The sequence below is a fragment of the Asterias rubens genome, chromosome 3, assembly GCF_902459465.1.
Source record: "Asterias rubens chromosome 3, eAstRub1.3, whole genome shotgun sequence".
In the NCBI taxonomy this organism is placed as follows: Eukaryota; Metazoa; Echinodermata; class Asteroidea; order Forcipulatida; family Asteriidae; genus Asterias; species Asterias rubens.
Genome location: NC_047064.1, coordinates 12,132,429 through 12,159,143, shown reverse-complemented (window position 1 = coordinate 12,159,143; position 26,715 = coordinate 12,132,429). Strand labels below are relative to the sequence as shown.

Below are 26,715 nucleotides of genomic sequence, written 5' to 3'. Positions count from 1 at the left end.
CTGCGTTTTATGATTATATACATTAGATACTCAGCAACACATAAAAAGCAAAAACCATGGTGAAAGACTTCTCTTGAAATATTATTCCATGAAATGCTTTACTTTTTGAGAAAACATTAAAACAATAAATTCTCGAAATATTATTCCATGAAATGCTTTACTTTTTGAGAAAACATTAAAACAATAAATTTTCGATATCGAGAATTACTGATTTATGTTAAACACATGTCATGACACGGCGTAACGTGTGGAAACAAGGGTGGGTTTTCCCGTTATTTTCTCCCGACTCCGATGACCAATTGAGCCTTAATTTTCATAGGTTTGTTATTTTATATAGAGGTTGTGATACAGGAAGTGTGGGCCTTTGGACAATACTGTTTACCGAAAGTGTCCAATGGCTTTAATGAGGCGTGACTCTTTTGACTTTTGAGATGCATTTCACTTGAGCGCAGTAATTGCAATACAAAAGAGATATACATGTAACAGTGAAACACTTTAATCTGTGGTTTGGCTTGGTGCCAGTAATGGTTTTACACAATGCCAAAGTTACAAGTGGTTAAATTAGTACAACACTGCAAGTAAAATTGTTTAATTGTGAATCGGAATTCCTGTCGTTACTACCAGGGATAGGTAGCAACAAGACTCATCAGTTCAGTGTTATTGTTTTTGGGCTGCTTTTGCTACCGGAAGCAAATACTCCGCAGTTTTAAATTCAAGAATAGTTGCTTGAATCATCAATGCACAGTTTGTCCATAATGAATAGTAGCTTCGCTGTCAGTTCTGTTGTTCAATCTTGTTTTGACTCAGGATCCGAGGTTGGAAGTCAATTCACAATTCACCGGTGGGCTGCGAGAAACCGAACGGGCTCTGGTGCCGACCGTGTTCTGGTGCCGACCGGGCTCTGGTGCCGACCGGGCTCTGGTGCCGACCGGGCTCTTGTGCAGTGCCGGGCGCTGGTTCCGGCTCCAATGCTTAAAATAGATGACGTTGTGTTGTTTAAACCGGGATTCTCCACCAGTGTTATGAACTTTTATGAACATTAAATAAACACTAATAAATAAACAAACCGTTCTCCCTGCGGTTAACGCCATAATTCTGGGCGTCGTCCGCCATCTTGGAAATCAAAGTCAAATATAAACTAAGCGTAAGCTGGATCCAAAACAGAGCTTACTTAATAAAAGGAACTTAGATATATTTTAACTGAAGGGACTGGCTTGTCCCAATGTAATTCACAATACGAAGACATAACTTGTGTTAAGGCAATGAGCATGACCTAAGGGTAACTCCTTGTTTGACTCCGTTATCCATGGCAAACAAGTCAATAAATCAATGATTCGAACAGTAAATATACAACTTAGACTATGGCGGTAAACGGAACATAATAATAATGATTTGGTTAAACAATATTAACGCAAAGAGTAAGCATTAAATATAAAAAACATAATAACCTGTCGACGAAGATAAACACGCTGTTGTAAGATCTTCGTCTAAGGATCTTATGAACTAACGCTCGCGAAAACGAGATCGCTGGCGGGTGCTATTTGGATGTATTACGTAAGAGAGATCAAGTTAAATAAAAAATAGACTGTGGGCATATGTAATAGTTCATGACCGTCACAAATATTGAGTTATGCCTCAAAATTACATTTTTAAAATTTTAAATCAAAACATTTTTATGCTCTACAATTATTTTAGTAATATACTAATTTACTATACCTTATAAATGTTCGTGATCATGAGTTGTGTTCTCATTGTTTCATTCATTATTACGTGCCAGGTGTTAATTTTACTAATTACCCAGCGGGCACGTGAGTATTCTTGCAGAGGAGACCACTGGTTCGGTCTGATTTAGGCAAACCCTCCGCAAATCCACGACAGTGGTCCACCCTTCGGTTAGATAAAGAGTCAATATTACACAATTCTAAGGCATCAGATATTAATGACCTAAGATGGTTCTACAGGCTCTTTTTTGAATTTGTTCAATGTCGTCACTTTGTTTTTTGTCAAACCAGAATGCCAAACTACATCAGCGTATTCTAGTGTAGATCGGACATACCCTTCATAAACAGTTTTTAATTCGTTGCAGTCAAAACCAAAACGTTTCAATGTTCTAACCATAAACAAACATCTATTCGCTTTGCGTAACATGTCGTTAACTTGGGCATCCCATTTAAGTTTGCTTTGAAGTACAATGCCAAGAACTTTAGCCTCGTCAGTGTGTGTAATAGATTCAGAACCGATTTTAAGATCAGTTTGAGGGGAGGGACTTTACTGAAACTTACTTGGAGGGCCCGACACTTGCTGGGATTATGCCTGAGTAAATTTTCATCAGACCATTTTTGAAAGCAATCCAGGTCATTCTGAAGATGGCCAGGCTCAGAAATATTACTATTCTCAGCAAATGTCTTTCCAGTATTGAGATTTTGAGCCCTGAGCAGCATCGTTAATTACAATCTGAAACCCAACTGGACCCAATTTTGTACCTTGAGGCACTCCACCCTTTAAAAACACAAAGATTATTGTTGTACTTCACACATTCTTGTCTGAGTTGGAGAAAGTCGCAAATCCAGGGAACGATGGATCCACGAACTCCAAGGCCAATGATCTTTTCAATAAGGAAGGTATGGTCGATAAGGTCAAAAGCCTTGGAGAAATCAGTAAGAACCACTGTTCGCAGGTTACCATTTTCCTCAGCTCCCTGAAAGAGATAATGCATTAAATGGGTTAAGTAGTGTGAGGTGGAAACACCTTAAACATTGCCAAACTGTCAATGATCAATCTTATCCTGTATATCATCAAGTAACCATCCTGTGACAAAATCTTCAGCAATTTTAGCAAAACTAGCTGTAGGTGAAATGAGACGCAGTTTATCTAATTTAGGAGGGTACTGCTTGGGAATTGGTACAAAAATGGCCTGCTTCCACTGGGAGGGGACATTACCATCCCTGAATGAACAATTGAGAATATCAGTAAGAGGGGGGCTTAATTCGGAAGGCATCTTTTTTGAAATATGGACCATTTTACAACCTCAAATGTCATTTTTCAAAAAATTATTTTTGACCTTTTCAGATATTTCAAATAATTGTATATACATATAAAGGTTATTAAAATGTTCATATAAGGATAGAGCAGTTAATTTTTATTGTGTTGTGATCATTTTAAAAGTGTAGAGTCTGCAGCAGTGAAACCTGTGGTTATATATATTTAATTCAAAACTAGCTTAAGTAAATCACAAGGAACATTTATTGTTTACTATAATGAGGTCCAACAGATGTACTTTCAAATAAAATCAGTAAAAAATCAACAAAACACCAAACACAGAAATATAAGCCTGACAGAGGAGCGCATAAGGTTGACAGAAAAACAAAGCAAATATTGTCTGTAATCTTTTTTTTTCTGGCACTGTAATTTCGCTGATTATTGCAGCCTCTCATACCTAATATCTATCAAAAATAAAAACTTTGTCAAACGTCCACAGTTTTTTTTTTAGGTTAAAAACGTCAGTTTTGACTGTAACTTTTGACAGATTTTAAGTGACGATCGCCAAAAAATGACAGATTTGCATGACGTTCCAAAAAATAGACGGACTTAATTGCAAAATGACGTTCCAGACTTTCTTACCTTCGCGCAATCCACATCAAACGTACCTGAATGGAAGTTGATTTAGTTTCCAAAAACTAGCGTTCTGAAGAAAGTATTTCCGTTGTAAACCATCTGAAAGAAGTTTTGGTTTTTCGTCTGGAGCTGTCCAATGGATTGTCGAACGGCAGTAAATGCCGACGTCATTTTCTTGACAGAATTATTTTGCCCGAGTATAAGATCGCGCAGAAAAACATGTGCTGATCGCGCGTTCCGTAAAAACACTGAGGGTGCCTGACTACAAGCAGACGTTTGAGGGGGTACGTCTCGTGTCAAAGGTCAACTTACAGGGCGATCAGAAAAATCATGAACGTCGCGCGGAAGTAAATGACAGACAAGGAAAAATTACATCGCTGGAGATTTGAAAAACTGATTACTCTGATAGTTGACCAGGTATCGCAGCAATCATTGTCCCAAATAACTATTATTTAAACGTGTTTTCTTTGTATTTTTTTCAAACTTATTGAATGTCTTAAAAATTGATTAACTCATGTGTTTCTTATAAATTCTTATAAATTTCTAGGATAAATAGACGGGCACCAGTCTAGTCTAACCCGAGTTGCGCTGAGAGGGGGAGCTAGCTAGCTGAGGGCGGTTGATAAATGTTTTACAAAGGAAACATGGAATACAATTGTGGTGTGATTTTCAACAGGTTTTTGTCATCACACAGGCAGGTTTTTGTTCTCGTTTAAGAAAAAAAAAACATTATTTAGAATATTTTACAAACGTTCTTTCTTTTTAAAAATGCCGTTTTTTCTCTTGAATATTTATACGTCGGCTTACAAGCCGCCCGGAGAATAAACCCAGGAGTTCAAAAAAATGTCAAAATCAACATATAAACCGAGGTTTATAATCTGAAAATTACGGTATACAAGATTGACTGGAGTGACTGATGTGCCGCCCGCCTGTCACTGCACATCGCCACAAAGAGGACGCAAACAAGCACGGCCCCTATGTGTTCACGCATGCGGTGATTGGCTGTTTGATGATTGCCCGTTGTTGATTGGCCGGTGATAGTTCCATTCATGAAATCTTGGCTAGACTTCGGACGGATCGAGTAGAGCGGCTGCCCATTGTACAACGGGGAGCTTGAACGTTTGACCCACGCTTTGAGGCTCGGGGCCCAGTCTAATCAAACGTGAACAACTTTTTGTCAACAGAGGGCGATGCGATGCAGGGCAAAGTTCAACTATTTCTCGGTGTGCGTTGTCGGCCGATCTTTGATTCACGGAGAGTTTGTTGTCAAAGAAGTTTCCAAACATATGGTCAACACAACCGATCATCAAATCGCAAATTCTTGAAAAGGGTTGTTGATGGAAAAAAAATATAACTCAGGACTGATAGTGTGAGATTAAAAAATCACCCGTAACGCGGCAGGTTTGCGTACTTTACTTCCGTGTTTGAGGTTAGTTTTTTTTTTTTTATTTTTATTTTGATCGCGGTTTATACGCCGCGCGGCATTTACGCCGACACCTAAATATTTTTTCGTATATTTTGAGGAAGTGCGGTTTATACGCCGCGCGGTTTATAATCCAAAAATTACGGTAAATGATTTATTTATAACATTTAGTTTTAATTTTTATACAGAAAAATTGTAAAGGTAGCAGAGCAAACGTACTGAAATGCAAACTCAACTTAAGCGCATCAAAGAACAATTATTTTAATACAAGCTGAAATAAAGACAATAAAGACAAAAGCTGTGAAAAAAAAATGAACCACCACAGGGGGGGGGGGGGAAGGCGGCGGCGGCGGGGGGGGGGGGGGGGGGGGGAAGGCGTGCAAAGCAAAAATGTGAAGCGTTGTTATACTTTGTATCAAGTTCCAGTGTAACAATTTTGTATTACTATTGCACATCTAAGGGGGAAATTGTCACAGACCCTGGCAGTGAGGCCTGGAGTGGGAGGTAGTGAGACCTTGAAGCATTCTGGTCTTTTAACTTGATAAATTGTTTTGTGGGTTTCGAAGGCTGACTGGTTATACTTGTTTTAATACAAATCAACTGTTCAATTATTTGTGACCAGTGGGCCCATGTTGTGTCGATTAATTAAATCAGATCATTTTCAAATATTGATTTAGTTGCCTATACTATAGTTCCTCTGGCCTTTGCTGTGTATTTGTACTTGTCGCTTATATTAATATAATATATAAGTAGCGATCCAGAATAAACACTTTGTTTATAAGACTGAATAAATGTTTACATCCACAAGCAAAGAAATTTGAGTAACTAGTGGTTATTTTCTTCCGAACTTTCCCTTGATCTACCATGTACATGTATATCATTTAAAGCTGTTTTCACACCTCTGTTGTGGTGGTTTATAGCTCATCTCTATAGCCTTTTCAAAGTAGCCAACAATGACTGACCCACGCCTTACTAAACACCTTCTGGTTGTGCATTGTCTGTGATGCACTTGCTTGGTGTGGTCAGAAATGTTTTGTTAATGGTTGCCAGCAACAATATATGTTTGTTGCCATGTCGCTCGAACTGTTTTCAATGTGCCATTGAGAACAACTATGATTACTTTATACAACAACACAGAAGATACAGAAGCTTTAGTCCAGAAGCGTTTAGCTCCCAATATGTTTTAAATTACATCGGTTAAAACATTTTGTTAACAATACTTGAAAGTCTCAGATTTGAATTATTATTAAAAAGACGGAGTACAGACGTTCTTTTTTCCATTTTATAAAACTATTGTACAATCTGCATAATATGTCCCACAACGACAATTATTATTAAAAAGACGGGAGTTCGGACACTTGTATAAAACATTATTTTTGTTAACAATACTCGAAAGTCTCGATCGGGTCTTTAAAAGACGGAGTATGGACCGTGACGTTCTTAAAATAACATTTAACCTAAATATTGTCCAACTGCAAATGTTCCACAACGCCAAATTATTATTATTAAAAAAGACGGGAGTTCGGACATTCTGTAAAAACATTCTGTAAACAATACTCGAAAGTCTCAGAACGTGATTATTATTTAAAAGGCGGAGTACGGACCTTTTTAAAAACTTAACCAAAATATTGTCCACTTGCAAACCCTCAACGTCAACTATTATTAAAAAGACGGGAGTTTGATCATTCTCTTTATAAAACATTTCGTTAACAATACTCGAAAGTCTCAGAACGGGATTATTATTTGAAAGACGAGATTATTACCTGGTATTTAAAAGACGGAGTAGGGACATACTTGGGAAACATTTTACCAAAATATTGTTCAACTGCAAATCCCACAACGCCCAATTATTATTATTAAAAAAGACGGGAGTTCGGACATTCCTTTATACATTTTGTTGACATATCGTAAGTCTCAGAACGTTTTTTTATATTAAAAAGACAGAGTACAGACGTTTCCCTCCCCCCCCATGTTACCAAATTTAATTCGGACATTCTCTATGAATATAAAATATTTTGTAAACAATACTCGAAAGTCTCAGAACGGGATTTTTATTTAAAAGACGGAGTACAAACATTCTTAAAATTTAAACCAAAAATTGCAGATGTCCCACAACGACAACTATGATTAAGAAAGACAGGAGTTCAATCATTCTCTATATGTTTACTCGAACGTCTCAGAACGGGACTATTATTTAAAAGACTAAGTACATACAGACGTTCTTGCCACTAATTAAGTTTTAAAAAAAAAGGCGGGGTAGGCCTATCTGGACGTTCCTTTTATTAAAATAATTGTCCAACTGCAAATGTCCCACAAAAAAATAACGAAAGTTATCATTAAAAAGACATTATTAAAAGACGGAAGTTGGCACATTTTCTATTTTAAAACATTTTAACAATACTCAAAAGTCTCTGAACGGGATTATTTTTTAAAAGACGGGAGTACGGATGTTTTTGTTTTCATTTTAATTAAGTTATTATCCAAATGCAAATGTCCCGACGAAAATTATTTAAAAAAAATATGAGTTTAGACATTTTCTATAAAAAACATTTTGTTAACAATACCCACAAATCTCAGAACGGGATTATTATTTAAAAGACGGAGTACAGTCGATCTTTTTTCCATATTGAAAAAATTATTGTGCAAATGTCCCACAATGACGGTTATTATTAATAAGACGGGAGTTCAGACATTCCCTATATATATAAAACATTTTGTCAACAATACTCAAAAGTCTCTGAACGGAATTATTATTTAAAAGACGGGGTACAGAAGTTCTGGCCACTAATTAAATAAAAGACGGAGTAGGCCTATCCGGATGTTCTTTTTTCCGTTAAAAAAATTATTGTCCAAGTTGCACATGTCCCGACGACAATTATTATTAAAAAGGTGGGAGTTCGGACACTTTCTCTGTAAAACATTTTGTTAACAATACTCAAAAGTCTCAGAACGGGATTATTATTTTAAAGACGGGGTACGGACATCCTTTCAATTTAAATGAAAGCATTTTCCAACTGCAAATGTCCCACAACGCCCAAGTATTTTTAAAAAGATGGGATTTCCGACATTCTCTATTTAAAACATGAGCAAAGAACATTTATACTCCAACGGTCTCCAAGTCTCTGACCCAACAGTCTCTGAACGGGATCATCATGTAAAAGACGGAGTATATGGGCGTTCTTTTTTCCACTTAAACAAAATTGTTGTCCAACTGCAAATGTCCCTCAAAGACAATTATTATTAACAATAAGATGGACAAAAGTTCGGACATTCTCTGCATAAAACATTTTGTTAACAATACTCCAAAGTCTGGAGACGGGATAATTATTAAAAAGATGGACTGTTGGAACCATCGCCAGACCACCAAGGATTTTCTGACAGTGCTTTGTGTGGTCGGCCCAAGTCAGTTGTGCTTTGTGTGGTCGGCAGAAGACTTTATGGACCATGTTTACACAGTAACTACACTCAGATCCGTCCGCAGACGGGCACCGCTGAAGAATTCTCTTCAGGTCATTATTTACGCATGAATGCTCCTCGTTAGCCCTCGTTCAACATGGTAAATGGGGTACTCCCCCAACGCACTCGCTCCCGCATGTAATCACACGTTTCTGCTCGAACCCGCTCGAACTCGCTCGTCATCGCTCATTATTGTAACGAGTTTTGCCGAGTAAGCTTGGGCGATATCACGATACTATCTTATTTGCGATATTAATTTGGAAACGATTTCGATATCGGATGGATTTGGTTTAAATCGAAATATCGATATATCGCGATATATCGCGATAATCGCGATATATCGCGATATCGATTAAATATCGCGATGTATTTGCAAGCTTAGACATCTTGCACCCCATGGGTTTGGAGTAAAACCAGAATTATAGGTCTTAGAACACCTCTTTTATGCTATGACTGTCTCTTCTACAACTTTTACTTGGAGTTTGAAGACTGATGATGTCAAATTTAATTAATCGCGATTATATCGAATATCGCGATATATTGTCGGCGATATATCGTGAATAAAATAAATCGATATCGCCCAAGCTTATTGCCGAATGACTCGCGGGTACCCGTTCCCCGTTTTGATAACTACCTTTAAACATCACTGTATGTAAACAGCACATACTGCTATGGCAGATACTCCTCCAGGTAGACGTGTCGGTCTCACCAGAACCCATACACACTCAAGTTCATCAGGAACTTGAACATCAATAGTTTGGACTGGTATTCCATCCTTTATATAAATTGCAACGCCACCTCCACAACGAAGCTCTCTACACTTAGAGAACAAAGAATATCCATTGATGTTTAATTGGTTTTGATGCATACCAGGGGCAAACCAAGATTCGGTGATGACCCCCTATACCTTCTCCTCACGAAAAATGATGTCAAGTTCGTCAAACTTTTTTAGCAGAGACTGGGCGTTCATTCTACAGGGTTTTGAAACGTGTAACAATCTTTGTTACAAAAAGAATGTATTACATTTCCATATTGACAGAACGGGAGTTCCCTCCCTGTCAAAATTCGTTGTCTTATCAGGATCTCCGGTCCACACAAATTGCCTTCTCTATGATTTTGATTGTCATTGTCATGTTCATGTACTTCAAAGTCACTTGAAAACTTGCCGTACAATTTTGTTGTAGGTCCCGTGTTTAACAACTTGTGTTCAGCAATTTGGATGATTTGCAATGCAATTTTAAAAAGTGCATCGCAAATTTTGCGATCCAATTTGCGATGCATATTTTGCAGCATTTATGCTTGATACAAAAATAATTATTTTTTATTTAAAACCATTCATATTTAATTTATTTTCTGGCACAAAAAATCATGCTAAATTAATAAGAAACCACCACCGATGACTAAACGTTTTCTGCGGTGATGTGGAATAACCGCTCTGGTAGTTGGGCAAAATCGGCCAATGACAAAATTCATTATGCGCTATATGGCAATTCAACAGCCAATAGAAACATGTGTCTCTGAGACTGTGGCTTTCTCCCCTCTCAGGCATTGGACGAAGCAGACTACATTGTTGTTTTAAAATCAATTCACATGTGTGTGGATTTATTTATTCTGAGCGACAATTACTTGGGATTTTATAACTAAACTGATGTTTTCTACTTGGAAAGTAAGAACAGCAGATGATTATTTATGTTAAGAACATCTGCAAGGTTTAATAAACTGTTGTTTTTTGACAAAGGAGCTGGAAAAGTGCAAGAACTTTGATCTATTTTTTTTTAATCGTGTGAAGATACATCACTACACTGTTGAGTCCTGCTAATAATGTGCTGGGCACAAATACTATTGCGACGATCGTAGTACGTAACCCTCCCACTCCAACTGAATATCATCGGTTCAAAAACGATAGGCCTATACGATAGTTCATGTTGTTCCTTTTGTTAAGGTTGTCTCCTAATTTTGCACAAATTTATTATTCTTAATAACTATTATCCTATTTATTATAATGGACATTCTTCGTTGTCTGTATCCAAAGATCCTTTCTGAGTTTCAAACTTTTCCCGACTTGTGTCCTCCTTGATTTTCATTTAATATTGTGAATTTGTTGGCAATAATTTTCCAAACATAAAGTACATGTGTTGGTGCATGGAGGTAGAAATAGTATTAAGCATTTCAATTCAATTTTAAGACCCCCCCTTTCTCATTTATAAATTAACCCGATGCAAAGTTTATTAAACATTTAAGGCTGATTTTGGAGTGTTTATATTATATTAAACCAAGTCTAGACATTGAAAATTGTTGGATAAACAACAATTTGATGGTCTCCAGATTGAATAAGAAAAGCTGGGAAAGCGTGCTGAGAGCATCGTTTCAAAATGTGCTGTGCCAAACGTCCTTATTTGTAAAGACATATGAATTTATTAGAGTGAAATGAAGCCACAAGACACAGGTGTGGTGTTTTATTAACTCTTTTAATGGTGAAATATTCAATGAATGACAGCGTTGGGTTTGTTGTAAGGAGGAGTTCTAGAATTTTACGTGGAATTTGTATAAAAAAATTCCCCACTACTCGAATGCAGGCAATAATAAAAGACGGAATACGGACATTCCATTCAAACAAAACGTTTCCCAAAACTGCTAAAATATAACAAAGAGGGGAGGGGAGGTCCGACGTTCTTAATTTGTTAAATTAAAGTTCCCCAACTAGAATGCCAGCAAAATTAAAAGAAGGGATACGGACATTCTTAGCATAAACATAAACATTGCTGTACTGCATTGGTTCCAAATCGGCAACAACAAAAATGACAAAGAGGGGATATGGACAGTGTTAACTTGTTAAAAGATGTTTCTCAAAACTTGAAAGCGGCAAAACTAAAAGACGGAATACGGACATTCTACCATTTAAAAATATTGTTTGTCATAAAACTGCAAAAATATAACAAAGAGGGGAGGTCCGACATTCTTTTAAGAGTTAAAACTAAAACTGAAAAAAAAAACCTTCCCCAATACTTGATTGCCAGCAATATTAAAAGACGGAATATGGCAGTCTACCATTTAAAAAAAAACTGTTTAATGCCATTGTTCCAAAATGGCAACAAAAATAATAAAGAGAGGAGGTCCGACATTCTTAACTAGAACTGTAAAAGAACTTCCCCAATACTTGATTGCCGACATTCTACCATTTAAAAATATTGTTTGTTCCAAAACGGCAAACAAATAATAATGAGGGGAGGTCAGACATTCTTAACTAAAATTGTAAAAAAAAAAATCTTCCCGGATACTTGATTGCTGGCATTATTAAAAGACGGGGTACAGACATTCTACCATTAACAAAGAGTGGAGGTCGGACATTGTTAACTTGTGAAAAAATGTTACCCAATACTCAAATGCGGGCAATAATAAAAGAATGGTGGCAATATTAAAAGACAGAATATGGACATTCTTACCATTTACATTTTATTTCTGCATCTGTCCCAAAACGATCGTAAATGTTCATGATAAGCCTGGCAAGGTCATGCAAATTTCCTGTAATCGGGGCATGCTTTTAACAAAAATATTATGCAATCCTTCTATGGCTCCGTAAACCAAACCATGAAGGTTGCTTATATCCACGATCTAGTCAATATGCCAATCCCTGTCACTACTGCCTAAACGTATTTTTTCTGCACTTGCAGACTTGTTTGTTTATTGAGGTCTATTGATCTCATTCACACCTTTAGTCTATAGGCTGTTCTAGCTGGAAAAAACACAGGAATGTGAAACACAATGATGAACATGGTTGTTAGTCCCCCATTGTTGTAAAACAAGATATTTGTTGATGTAAAACACAATATTCGTTGGTATAAAACATGGAACGAGATTGGATGAACCTAAGGGACCATGGATAAATTATGTCACGGGAACGACCGCGTCGCGACACGTTCCTTCGCGTGACAAAACGAACAAAAGAAAAACTACGGAGTGGAACGCGTTCTCCTCAACCACCGGGTCTCGAGGAAGAGCCACTGTATAACAAAGGAACAATGGTGTAGGTCGAAAACCACTGTGTAGTTATAATCGGCTTATCTGGGTAGATAAACCCAAGTTGTAGCCCTTTTCACACAATAAGTCAAAACACAACCGCAGATTAAAAAATAAAAAATACTACGTCTTTGCACGACCGCCATGCAAAATAATCCCCCAAAGTAAAACAAAGTCAATAGGAAAAACATCTAACATTAAACAGTCAAACTATACTCTTTTTTGTACATCCAAGGTGTCCAAAATGTTTCATGTTTGAACAATGAAGCCAACACGTTATGAAGTTTTCTTAAACACGCTTAATATTTCCCAAGGAACTGCTGAAAATTCACCACGTTGCCCAAGGTACCAGCGACGGCGCCAATGTTGTATGAGTTTAGCTCGGGCACCAACGCTGGTTAGTATTGCAATTTTCGGACACCAGATTCTCCTGAAAGTCTTAATCTCAAGGCGGTTGAAACTAATTTCGTAAGCTGTTGCGCAATTTTTCCAACGGAGGGCGGCTCTCCCGCTATCACATTGTTTAGGAAAGCCCTCTAGCGTTCAATGTTTCTTGCATTATAGTTTGTTGCACGCAAAATAACAAGACTACTAGGCCTGAATATTGAAAACACTGTGTGTGAGTGTGCAGCTAGATGGAGTGTTTGTGTACTACGATGTAATTTTGCGTTGTGTTTTGTGTGATTGCGAGCCAGTCAGCATGATTTCGCGGTACCTTTATGAACGAATCTTGTAAGTGTAATCATCTCTGTAAACACGGGTCCTAATGTAACAATTAGATGTAGATACAAAATAAGTTGGCGATGATTTCAAATTTAAGAATAATAGTCACCACTTCAACTTGTTATGGCAGTAGCAAATTATTGTATTGGCTTTGGCAAACTTGAGGGTTGGCTGTACATGGACATCTCCAACCCATTGTCTGGTGTATACCTGAGCTAGACCGCAAACACTAATCCTTCACCCCTTCGTGGCTTACTTGCAAGTTGCCTTGTCCATGTAATCTGAACAATAAAAGGCACCAACAATAGAGTTCGATAATGAGGGACCTTAAAAATCAGTGAAGTGCTTAATCAATCTTGGGACGGGCGCGTGACAATTTTGGGACGGACTCGTTCTAGAACGAGTCTGACCGCGGGCGGCCGCGTTCTTAATTTATCCATGGTCCCTAATTATAATCTTTCGTTGTAGTACTGTAGCATGTTCATATTCTTTTCATCCACCTCGTTCAGTTATTTGGCAGAAAATCAAACGGTTAACCCTCAATACCAAAATGGAAAAGAAATTTCATTAATCTCCTTATAATTTAATCTACTATGGTGAACTGTGTAGAGTTGGTTCCAAGCCTGAGAGCGTGGCTTTTAGTCTACTATTATAGCCAATACATGATTGCCCCAAATAGCGCCCCATTGTTAGATTGGCTCATGATAGCTTACCTGTGGGGGCATTTTTCGTGCCTGATACATAGGAATAGCCGCGATCTCAGACTTGAAATCAAGTCTATGAATCATGGGCATCACTGCACTTGAATTTGTGTGTGATTCCGTGGTGTGATGGTTAAGAGATACACTTAACAAACCATAATTATCAGTTGCCGGTAAAAGGACTCCAGGATGGATAAAATGCTGGGTTTTGTTCCTCTCTTTCTTACTGGGCATACAACGGATGTCCATTGCTTATACCCATTCTTTCATTTTCAATCCCAGTTTTTCTATTATTACAAATGTATATTACTTATTTTGTATTAATGGTCACAAAATAATACTGGGCGTAATGTATGCCCCCTTCCAAAGTGTCCAAAAGGTCTACACAAAATTGTTGAGATTTTTTTCAACAGCTAATTGCATCTCTGGAAATTGGGCCCTGCTTATCTGATAGAAACAAACAAATTGACCATTACTAAGAGAAGTTATGCCTGTTTTACTGAAAGCACTCATGTTTGTACATGTAGCTGTCCATGGAGTGTAAATGCTTGACTGAATCTAAACATCTGAGTAAGTAGCAAAGGGTACATGTACAAACAAAATATTCAGTGGACATCTTGCAAAATGAGTACCTTTATTAATGTAGACCTAACTCCTCTTAGGAATCATCAATTTCTTTCAGGGTTTTTTTCTAATTAATAAGGAGAGAGTGCTTGTTTTTAAAATATATTCTTTACTGAACTTTTGACTGTCATTTGTTTATTTTGAAAAACATTATCAATCCCGGCATCTTCTTTTTGACTCGCCCTGGGTTGCCTGTTAGAATTATTGTGACATATGTGAAAAATGATTACATTAATCAAAACTAAAAATAAGCAGTTATTTGTTTTGTTTTCTATTTTCTCAGGATTTAGAAGAGGATATATTTGCTGACTTACTTGATGAATTGACTCTTGGATTCTGCTTTGAGATTCACCGGTCATGCAAGATGGGGCAGCTTTTCCTTGATGAAACTGATGAACCAAGTTTGAAAGTATTTACATGTAATTTTATGGTCTTATCATATGAGGCAATTTTTACAAGCAACTCTCAAGGCAACCAACTTAATTGCTTGCAAATGAGAATACAAGAGTAGCACAAAATATTTTTTTTCAAAACTACTTTTAAATGAGTATGAATTTTGTTTTCTTCTTTGAGATTGCCTAGGACTGGTTGCGTGTAAAATGTCTTGTGTGACTTGGTTTTAAATATGTTGAACATGTTTGTTTAAAGAAATGATGAACATAGTGAAAGTTTAGTATTAGATTATGTCATCTTCTTCAAATGTAATTTTTCAAAAATATATTGTTGACCTTTTCAGATATTTTAAATAAGTGTACATTTTTGGTTTACTAAAATGATCATATAAGGACAGTTCAGTTAGTTCTTGCAGTGGTCATTTAAAAAAAAAATAGTCTTCAGCAGTGAAACATGTGGTTATTTATATTCAATTTGACAAATAGCACAAGTAAAGCACAAGGCACATTCATTATTTTCTATGATGAGGCCCAACTGATGTACATTTCAAAGTTTCAACAAAACACCAAACACAGAAAATATAAGCCTGAGAGAAGCGAGCAAAACATTGACGCAAATCTTGCAATCTGAGTGCGAGGGGACGGAATTTTAACCTTATTGAGTCTTACATGTATATAAACAAAGCTAGTCAAATCAAACTTTTTGTGATCTGTCTGCTTAGCTTGTTCCTAGGAAGTTATAAAAATACTAATTAAGTCTGCATTCCGCCACGTCGCGTTTTGACATCATTTAAACAATTTGTTACCTTGATAAAGCAAGTGGATTTGAATGAAACTTTGCAATGTATCATTTTGTAAGTGTTGAAGATCAACAACTTATGTGTTTTTATAATTTTTACCCCAAGTTTATATAGGACAACTCAAACTTTTCGTGACGGGATGTAGAACTTGAGGTCTCGAAATCAAGCATCAGAAAGCACACAACTTCGTGACACAGGGGTTTTTTCTTCTTTCATTATTATCTCGCAAATTCGACGACCGATTGAGCTCACATTTTCACAGGTTTGTTATTTTATGCATATGTTGAGATACACCAACTGTGAAGACTAGTCTTTGACAATTACCAATTGTGTCCACTGTCTTTGAAAAATATATGCAACCAAACGTACTTCATTTTCCGTCCTGTCACGTAGGGGTAAATTTTGATCTGACCCTCTAGTGCAAAATGACGTTAGGAACTTTATTACCACCGCACAATCCACATCAAACAACTTGAACATACCTTGATTTAGTTTCCAAAAACTAGCGTTCTGAAGGAACTATTTCCGTTGAAGTAACCATCTGAAAAACAAATAGGATTGAAACTTTGCCTGGTGGAAATACGATATGGAAAGGTTTGCGGTAACAACATGTAATGGCTATCTCTAATGAGTTGGGGTGGTTCTGAAAAGAACTGTCGGTTTCAACTCGATCGTCTGATCATCTCAAAAACTTCTTTTGTTGTTGTCTGGAGCTGTCCGATGGACTTGCGCACATCGGTAAATGGAAATGGTTGACCTCATTTACTTGACGGATTTATTTTGCACGAGTATAACATCGCACAGGAAAACATGACCGAATTGCTCGTTCCGTGAAATCATCGAGAGGGCCTTACTGCAAGAGACAACAGCGGGGGTACTTCGTTAAATTACAGGCCAATCTCAAAAACAATGACGGACTGTGGCATGGGTGGTAACTGGATGAAACATTTTTTGTGAATATTGATACTAATAAATCATATCTTATTCATTAACGAACTGTTAAAAATTTGTCAATTTGTCATTTACAATGAATGAGACAAAAAAATCATCCCAAAAAGGACATCATATGGATTGCATTTAATGTTCACAATGCGTGACATCCAAGCATTCAGAAACAACTTCTTGTGCCAATTTTGAACTTCTGTTTAAAAAGGGCACAACAGCCAAGGATGATAAAAGGAAAGCATTTTTGGCCTTGAAGAAGGTATATTTTTCAGGGCAGGTATGATACTTCATTGAGGCAACAATGGCGATTGCCTCCATTCCCCCTGGTCATTGCCTTGATGCCTTTGTAACGCTACTGTAAATAGGGTACCTTTACCAAGGAGGAAAATGCCTTGGTGCCCTTGCTCTTTCGAAAATGAAGCAAAGCTTGTGAGGGGAATCCTGGCCAGTTGGAAGGGCAATGACGGCACTGGCTGTCAAAGTCAACGTTTTATTTCAGGCTTGGTAATAACATTGAAAAAAGAATACATGTATGTGTTGGTGCAAAAAATAGTTAATGGCCTGACGTTTCAACTCTAGCAGAGTCTTTCTCGAAGGCTAAATGACAACACAACAAACATGAACAGGTAACTAAGTGAAACTTAAGCAGTGAAGTGGAAATACATGAATGGGGTTAGAAAGCATACAGAAAAAAGCAAGGGGTAAACAATGAATAGGGGGACTAAAAGGGGGGGGGGGGGTGAAGGGAAGGGACTGGCTTGACCACAAGCAAGAAGATGGAAACACAAAGGACAACATCAAGGGTGGGGAGGTGGGGTAAAAAAGTAATTAATTGGAGAATGAGGCCCAGGCTAAAAGGCTATGGGGAAAAAGGAGACGGCAAAACAAAAGGTTTATTATTTCCTTCTTGGATGTTCAGACCATGGGGTTGAATGGTCTGGAGGCGTTTAATCCAGAGTTTCTCCCTACTCAAACGAACAGTCTCGCTGTGGTTGCCTAATCTATTCCCTGTAAAATCATGTCAGAAATGGAGTGATTAGGAAGATTGAAGTGATGTCCTACAGGTGTATCCAGCTTTTGGGTCTTGACTGTAGATCTTTGGCCGTAGAAACGCCTCATGAGTGTAGTTCTTGTTTCACCTATATCTTGAACACCACATACTCTGCAAGATATGAGATAATTGAGATTAGTGGTGGTGCAGGTGACATGACCCTTTGTCGTATGGGTGGTACCGCCGGTGTTACTGGTGAAGGAGCCCGATTCCCTGATGTGTTGTCTACAGACGATGCATTTGGAGATGTTGGAATACCTAAAAGTGCCCTGTGGTAGAGGGGGATTAACATCATCATTAATGGGAGGGACTTCTGCTCGGACAATGAGATCCCTGAGACTTGGTGGGCGTCTGTAGGCAACTATCGGTTCTTCCTGTAAAGCACGTTGATGTCGATCTGCGGGGTAGCGGGGGGTCGGTGCTCGGAAGCCACGACCGGCAGCTGGGCGTTGTTGACCAGAAATTGGCTGGGGTTGCGTGGTACGCGTTGCAACGACAAGCCCGCGTCGCCAATGTGGTCACTCGTGCGAACTGGTCTAGCGCTGTGCTCGGCCCATGGTCAAGGCAGTGAAAAGCCGCCCACATTATGTCTGCGGGAACATCACTGTCCTCTTCGCACCCCATAGCCAAGTAGTCGGTCAGGAGCAGCAAAAATGATGTTGAGCACATACCAAATCTAGAAGCGACATCGACTTTCTTCAGGGTCTCCTCAAACTTATCTCGACTTTGTCTGGGAATGCCCTTTTGGATGCTGTGGCCCCAGCATCGGCGACTAATTTATCTTTGACAGAGTCATGTAGCACTGGCGTGGCAAAGAACTCCTCGAAGTCCGCCTGAGGAAACTGGTAGTATTCACTCTCACGAGATGAATACGGACGCCATTTGGTATTGGCCCTAATTGGCTGCATCCGATCAATGCACACTTGAACCAGCGGCAGTTGGGGAAAAACTTTATTCCTTCCTGCCGCCGGACCCGTGCGGCGTTTGAAAGACTTCTTAGTCGGCAACGGCGACTCATCAACAGTGGGGAGATGTAGTACCTTCACCATGTCCCGCTGTACCAAGCGCAACTCTGTCTCCGTTATGGATAACCGTTGCAGCTGTGCCACCTCGTCCTCCCCAGCCGAATCACCGGAGCGAGACGCGTGGGTGGACACCGGGGATTGGGAGCCGTGTGGACCTGTTGGAGCGGCGTTCTGGTCCTGCACATGAGGCCCCCCCCTCGGCGAAAAAAACCAACGAAAAAGCTGTGGATGCTCAACGCCGGCTGGGAGACCGGAGCACGGCTAACCGTGTGCGGCAAATCCCGCTGTACTGCCCCAAATCAACCATGGCCAATGACCGATGGTTGGGGGGGGGGATTGAGTAATCTCAAATCGGCGGCCCAAACCCGACGGGCATCTGCCGGGGGGCAGGGAGGCCAGTCAGGGATGTCGTAAAGGACTGAAATGCTTGGAAGAGATCAGCCCTTGTCATCAAATCTTCCCCCTTACAGCGTTTGCCGTGGGCAGACTTATCTGAACTCAAGCTACGCCGCGACTTCTTATTCTTTCCACCCCTGTGTGACGTATTGCCTTGAGTAACCGAAGACATTTCAGATGGCTGAGGAACGGGCACCCCCGAACACCGGAAACCCGATGCCATGTAGCGCCCGTCCGAGCGTGACCCGCTCAGGGGCAACAGTCCGTCTAGCCCTCCCCCGGCCCGCGGTGCGCCAACACCCATCGGGTTGGCGGGCGCTGTTCGGTCTGTAAACCCGGTTAACAACCCGCCCCGGTCACCTGTGCTGTATTGCACTGTGCCAGGGGGGCCCGAGAGGCCAGAACCCATTGAGCCATGACGGGTAGCCACAATGGGCTGCCCGGTGCTCTGGGTTTGGTCGGTTGCAAGCATCAGACCCGGTACAACGTCTTGCTTACCAACTCGACCCTTCTTAGGCTGAAGTTCCGTCTTGGGGGCTCGGGTATTAAACCCGCCCCTTGGACACAGCCTTGCGTTTGCCAGCCCCACTATCTTTGGCCGATGCTGGGGACTGAGTACTCGCCCCCCCGACATCACCAGTGGGTCTACCAGCACCCGCAGCTGACAGTGGCTGTGGGTGCTGGGCGGTAGACTGGGACAGCAATGTAGTTTCGCCGACACAGCCTACCGAGGACTCGGACTGTCCCGAGGGGGTGTAATTTCCCTCAGTTACGACAGACTTTGTCCTCCCAAAACGCTTCATTTTCTTCTTACACAATTATATCAATCAAAAACAACACAAACTACGACAGTTCCACTAACCGTACTGGTCTTAGGATATTATAAGAAAGCTTCTCAAAGCAAAAATGGGGACGTTTTAAGAATAAATCTTGCTAGATGTTAAAAACCACGGTTCACCCTCCTGCCGCCAAGAGAAAAGAGGAAGATCACGTGGTACCCTGCGGGGCACTATGGGGCGACCAATAGAGGGCGCTATTTAATTCTTAGCGATATTACCTGCCGGTATAGGGAAGTATGCAAAAATAGTATTGTGCTCTACAGGTAAGTACAGTATGAGTGAAGTAGACTACGCAATTTAGGGGTTTAGAATCATAAATAATGTTTTTATAGATGGTTACTGTAAAAATAAATCTTCAAAATGTCACGTAATTAGCGAAAATTGATTATTAAATACAAAAGCGGTAACAGCCCAGCGTGTACATGTTTCCAGCCGTTACGACTGTCAAATCTTCGTGACGTTGTCGCACAATGTTGTAAGTAGACTGGTGCTTTGTTTATAGCAACATTTTACAATGACGCAGCATAAGGATCCAGTCTATCCATGTGTTATAAACAACCAGCATAAATATACGGATCAGGCAAATCCTTCGACGATGGAGGTAGACCTTCAGGCTTCGACGTACATCCAAAGATCGTCATGAAGAACACAAAGAAACTAACCCAGAGTATGATGGGACAGTGACAAGTAATTATTAAGCATTCCTGTTACCAATAAACTAGGCCAACTACTGCTTAGCCATGATGCATTTTGGAATGCGATCGTGACGTTACATGCTCCCGACGTGCCAGGACCCAATTTCATAATGCCTGTACATATATAGTATTTAGTAGTGGCACAAAAATTTGCTTAGCACAAAATAGTATTGCATAGCAGAAACTAATTACCAGCCAAATTTTAATTAAATTTGAAATGTTGTGAATTTGTGGCTGGTGCCCGACTAAATTTTTAAATAGTAAAGAAATTTTGTAAGCAGTATATTCTGCTTTCTGCTAAACAGATTAAGTGATCAATGGGCCCTGTTATTCACAGTGAAAGATTTTTTAATGGTGGGGGGGGGGGGGGGAAGGGAATCTTGAGGGATTCAAAAGCGTCCTTTTGAGAATGTACTTTGAAACGTAAGCGTAGTTGCAAATCTTGAAATGTAAGCCTAGCTTGACTCGGGATTGAAAGCGTACCTTTTAAATATAGCGTAACTGGAACCTAAACGTATCTTGGAGTGTTTAAGCGTAGCTGAGTAGCTGCATAGCTTTGAATGTAACCATATCTTTTGGAACGTAAGCATATCTTGGAACACCAGCGTAGCTGGGTATCTTGGAACGTAAACGTAGCTGCATAAGGAACGTAAGCTTAACCTGACTCAAGATTGAAAGCGTACCCTTTGTTATTATAGCGTAACTTGAAGGAATGTAAGAGTATCTTGTAATGTATCTTGTAGCTGAGTAGCTTTGTAGCTTAGAACAAAACCTTATCTTCTGGAACGTAAGCATATCTTGGAACGTACATGTAAGCGTAGCTGGGTATCTTGGAATGTTTACGTAGCTGCGTATGAAAGTGTACCTTTTGTAACTATTGCGTAACTTGAAGGAACGTAAGGAAAACTTGGAATGTAAGCGTAGCTTGGAACTGTGCATATCTTGGAAGGTAAGCGTAGCTGAGTATCTTGGAACGTAAACGTATTGCTGCGTATTAGCGTAAACGTAGCTTGACTCGGGCTTGAAAACGTACCTTTTGATAATAAAGCGTAACTTGAAGGAACGTTCGCGTAGCCAAGTAGCTCCGTAGCTTGGAACGTAACCAAATAATACCTCAACAATCTCAAAAATAACACTTCATTAACAGAATTGAAAAATAATATTTTGTTTGACAAAATTATGCTTTGAGGGAATTTTGTTTTATCATTATTTTTGTTTCAACCTTTTATACGAAATTCTTATTGACATGTTCTATTACGATCGGGGCTCCATTTTTTTTAATCCTTTTTTTCTTCTTTATAAAACATTTTTTAAGCTACTTGCACAATAACAACTGTCAATATAACAAAATGCGGTATTCCTACGTTTTGACATCATAATTTTTTTTAACTACCTGAAAACTCGGAGCCTAAGAAATTAGGAGCCATGAAACAAAACAGAGCATAATATTGGAACGTTGTGATCATAAGAAATGATTTGACACGAGGTGTACCGACTGACAAACCCACGATGACAAACATGTACTTTGATGTCTGGCTCCCAGCCCCTCCCAAGCTCACGGCGAGACCCGCCAGCTGGTTCATAGCGCCCGGGATTACACCTCCAGCCCCCTCATGACACGGCATGTGCGATACGTGAATTGCCCCAAGGCTTACGTTCCGATTGCTCCACGCCATTTGGGGCCATATAACAAGCTTTCGTTACATGGACTCTTTGAATGTGAATCTTAAGTTAGGTTATTCACCATTATTTACAGTTTGTAGCGATAATTTGAATACATGATCTTTTTCGTCAATTATTCGTTAATAATTTTGTATAAAAAAAAGAGTAAATTTTTTTTTGGAAAGTTACTTTTAGATGGCGGGAAGTAAAACTAGCGCGGAAGGTCCCGAGATTGTTTGTACCACTTTTTTGTTAGGACAGTTACGTGACCTTCGTTTTTGTTTTAAAATGCTAAAAAAAGGCTAAAATTTATGATTTTTTTTTAGGGACCGTTCTTCATTCCTGGAAGACCGTTGAAGTTATATCTTTGTCTATTTTGTAGCCCAAATTACCCAATTCAGCCGGTGTGTCCCTTAAATGTACATCATCTTGTGCCAGATAGCAACATTTTTAAGGGGTTTCATAAGTTGCAAAATAAAACCAAAATAAAAACCTGATGCCACTGTGAACAAACATATTGCATTTTGAAATTCATTTGTAATTACAGCATCTTGCTCATCAAGAGTATAACTGCCATGACTGCATTGAGTCATGGTTGAGTAAGGTTCTAACATTCCTGATGATTCAGTCAACTGATGGGCTGAATTTCAATGACCTGCTCAATTACAACGTAGTAGCCTAGCTAAGCTTTATATGCTTACCAGATTAGATTACTTCATTGACCTGCTCAGATACGACGTAGTAGCTAAGCTTATTATGCTTACCAGATTAGATTACTTCATTGACCTGCTCAGATACGGCGTAGTAGCTAAGCTTATTATGCTTACCAGATTAGATTACTTCATTGACCTGCTCAATTACAACGTAGTAGCCTAGCTAAGCTTTATATGCTTACCAGATTAGATTACTTCATTGACCTGCTCAGATACGACGTAGTAGCTAAGCTTATTATGCTTACCAGATTAGATTACTTCATTGACCTGCTCAGATACGACGTAGTAGCTAAGCTTATTATGCTTACCAGATTAGATTACTTCATTGACCTGCTCAGATACGACGTAGTAGCTAAGCTTATTATGCTTACCAGATATGATTATCCAGACATGTGCCGTTTGTGACTGGTACCCTGCTTATTTTTTCATTTATGGTTCAGCATAAGTATGTGTTTATTAAGACCTTATTTGTAATTGCATCATCACGTTATGTCCAACTTAACACAGTGTTTTTGTAATAAACAAAAACTGTATTTCTAGTTTATGAGTATTGTGTATGACACTTAAAAGTCAAAAAATAATTCATGCAAGGGTGAGCACTGCTCACTGAAGAATAAGTAGCTAACATCTTGGAGTGAATTGTTTAAGCTCCAAAGGACTTACCTCTCACAAATTGGAAGGCTAATTACTGCGCAACCTTTACCCTTTACAAAATGGAGCAGTGCTCGCACAATCATGAATTATTTTAGGACTTTTTAGTGTCCTATGAATGTTAAGCTGTCCATACATATAAATCTCTTTCTCCAGAATTACATATTTCTTATTCGGCAGCCATTTCAAAATTGTATAGTTCTTTTTGAGATACCTGTATTTGAGAACGATTTATTTTTCTGTAATGGCGGCCTCTAATATGTGTTCAGGTATTGTGAATATATTAAATAAATCGTATAAATATGAACATAAAATACATATTTTCATTTGAACTTCTGGTTTGGACAGGAAGTTAGAAATTAGCATATAATATTAAAAATAATCCATTGATAATCAAAATTACTAAACCACTGTTTACAATATAGTCTATATTGAATGAAGAGTCAGAAAGTTTGGTGGTGACCTGATGCAGACGTAAAATTTGATACTATTATTGACCGCAGGTTGACTTGTGCCATAAAGTGAGTCGTCTTGGTGTGATGAATTGTCTTGTATGCAGTGATAATTGTTAACTTTAGTAGCCCAGATTTTGCATTTACTTTGAAGAAAAAAATAATTTTCTTTTGATATCTTAGAAGCGTCTGATGTAAGTTAAACATCTAAGGGAGTTCAATTAAAAGTTTTGTTCTCTTCAACAGTTTTATGAAATAGTGAATGAGCCTGGGAGAGATGTGTTTGGCAAACCACCTCTGAAGAAGCAAATTGACTGTGTTTGCCCACATTGCAATCGAAACCTTTCAGCCTCAAGATTTGCACCACATCTAGAGAAATGTATGGGTATGGGAAGGAACAGCAGTAGACTAGCTAGCAAAAGGTAAAGTATGAATACCAATTTGTAATAGTATGGCCTTTCTCAAAATTATGGTGGTTAGTGGTTTGTTGCAGGTAAGATTTGAGTTATGAAGCTTTGAAAATTTTCCGCCCCAGAAATGGGTCTTAATAATTTGGACTCGGTATTTGTGTACAGAGGAAGAGTCCTATATATAGGGCTACCTCACGCACAAACCTCGTTCCTGGGGTTAGAGACATACGCATAGCTCTAGCGGGCGAAACGCAGTGCAGTATAGTGGGAGTCTGGGAGGCGACTATACATGTACCGACCTAGCCATAAACCAATAGTGCATCTAACGAATTCCTCCATATGAACATGTATGTACATTGTTGTAGAGCCTGCATAATCTTCTGCTGCATGTGCACATTTGATCGTTGGTGCCACCAAAGAATTACTATGTGCAACCATAGAGAAATTTATAGTGCAACATTGTGCAAGTCATGCAAGTTCCACGCGCGGGAGCGTCAGTCTACTGTGAGAAACAGCCAGAAATGTTTTTAACGAATTTATAACTAATTAAAAAAGATTTTAATCATTAAACTCCATCCCTTGAAAAAAATAATATCCAGGGTCGACCATATTTTTAGGGTCGGTCTGGTTACGCCAAAACAACATTTCTTTTTATGCCTTAGTGGTTTATTGGTTGAGCTTGGTGTTCTTGTTGTTCTGAGCTTAGTGGTCTAGTGATTGAGCTTGGTGTTCTTGTGGTTCTGAGCTTAGTGGTCTTGTGGTTGAGCTTGGTGGTCTTGTGGTTCTGAGCTTAGTGGTGTAGTGGTTGAGCTTGGTGGTCTTGTGGTTCTGAGCTTAGTGGTCTAGTGATTGAGCTTGGTGTTCTTGTGGTTCTGAGCTTAGTGGTCTTGTGGTTGAGCTTGGTGGTCTTGTGGTTCTGAGCTTAGTGGTCTTGTGGTTGAGCTTGGTGGTCTTGTGGTTCTGAGCTTAGTGGTGTAGTGGTTGAGCTTGGTGTTCTTGTTCTGAGCTTAGTGGTCTAGTGGTTGAGCTTGGTGTTCTTGTTGTTCTGAGCTTAGTGGTCTAGTGATTGAGCTTGGTGTTCTTGTTCTGAGCTTAGTGGTGTAGTGGTTGAGCTTGGTGGTCTTGTGGTTCTGAGCTTAGTGGTCTTGTGGTTGAGCTCGGTGGTGTTGTGGTTCTGAGCTTAGTGGTCTAGTGGTTGAGCTAGGTGTTCTTGTGGTTCTGAGCTTAGTGGTCTTGTGGTTGAGCTTGGTGGTCTTGTGGTTCTGAGCTTAGTGGTGTAGTGGTTGAGCTCAGTGGTGTTGGGGTTCTGAGCTTACTGGTGTAGTGGTTGAGCTTGGTGTTCTTGTTGTTCTGAGCTTAGTGGTCTAGTGATTGAGCTTGGTGTTCTTGTTCTGAGCTTAGTGGCCTAGTGGTTGAGCTTGGTGGTCTTGTGGTTCTGAGCGTAGTGGTGTAGTGGTTGAGCTTGGTGTTCTTGTGGTTCTGAGCGTAGTGGTCTAGTGGTTGAGCTTGGTGGTCTTGTGGTTCTGAGCTTAGTGGTCTAGTGGTTGAGCTTGGTGGTCTTGTGGTTCGGAGCTTAGTGGTCTAGTGGTTGAGCTCGGTGGTCTTGTGGTTCTGAGCTTAGTGGTCTAGTGGTTGAGCTCAGTGGTGTTGTGGTTCTGAGCTTAGTGGTCTAGTGGTTGAGCTCAGTGGTGTTGTGGTTCTGAGCTTACTGGTGTAGTGGTTGAGCTCGGTGGTGTTGTGGTTCTGAGCTTAGTGGTCTAGTGGTTGAGCTTGGTGTTCTTGTGGTTCTGAGCTTAGTGGTCTAGTGGTTGAGCTTGGTGGTCTTGTGGTTCTGAGCTTAGTGGTTGAGCTTGGTGTTCTTGTTCTGAGCTTAGTGGTCTAGTGATTGAGCTTGGTGGTCTTGTGGTTCTGAGCTTAGTGGTCTAGTGGTTGAGCTTGGTGGTCTTGTGGTTCTGAGCTTAGTGGTCTAGTGGTTGAGCTTGGTGGTCTTGTGGTTCTGAGCTTAGTGGTGCAGTGGTTGAGCTCAGTGGTGTTGTGGTTCTGAGCTTACTGGTGTAGTGGTTGAGCTTGGTGGTCTTGTGGTTCTGAGCTTAGTGGTCTAGTGGTTGAGCTTGGTGTTCTTGTG

At 39.5% G+C, this 26,715-nt stretch overlaps 1 protein-coding gene across 1 annotated transcript in view; it reads left to right on the top strand.

Annotated features, from left to right (window-relative positions):
• The window catches only part of LOC117288074 (ataxin-7-like protein 3), a 67,718-nt gene that overhangs the window by 8,457 nt on the left and 32,546 nt on the right, over positions 1–26,715 (top strand). Inside the window, exons 3-4 of the mRNA XM_033768770.1 lie at positions 14,843–14,968; positions 24,427–24,602. Of these exons, the coding sequence (XP_033624661.1) occupies positions 14,843–14,968; positions 24,427–24,602 (302 nt within the window). The remainder of the gene's footprint in view (positions 1–14,842; positions 14,969–24,426; positions 24,603–26,715) is intronic.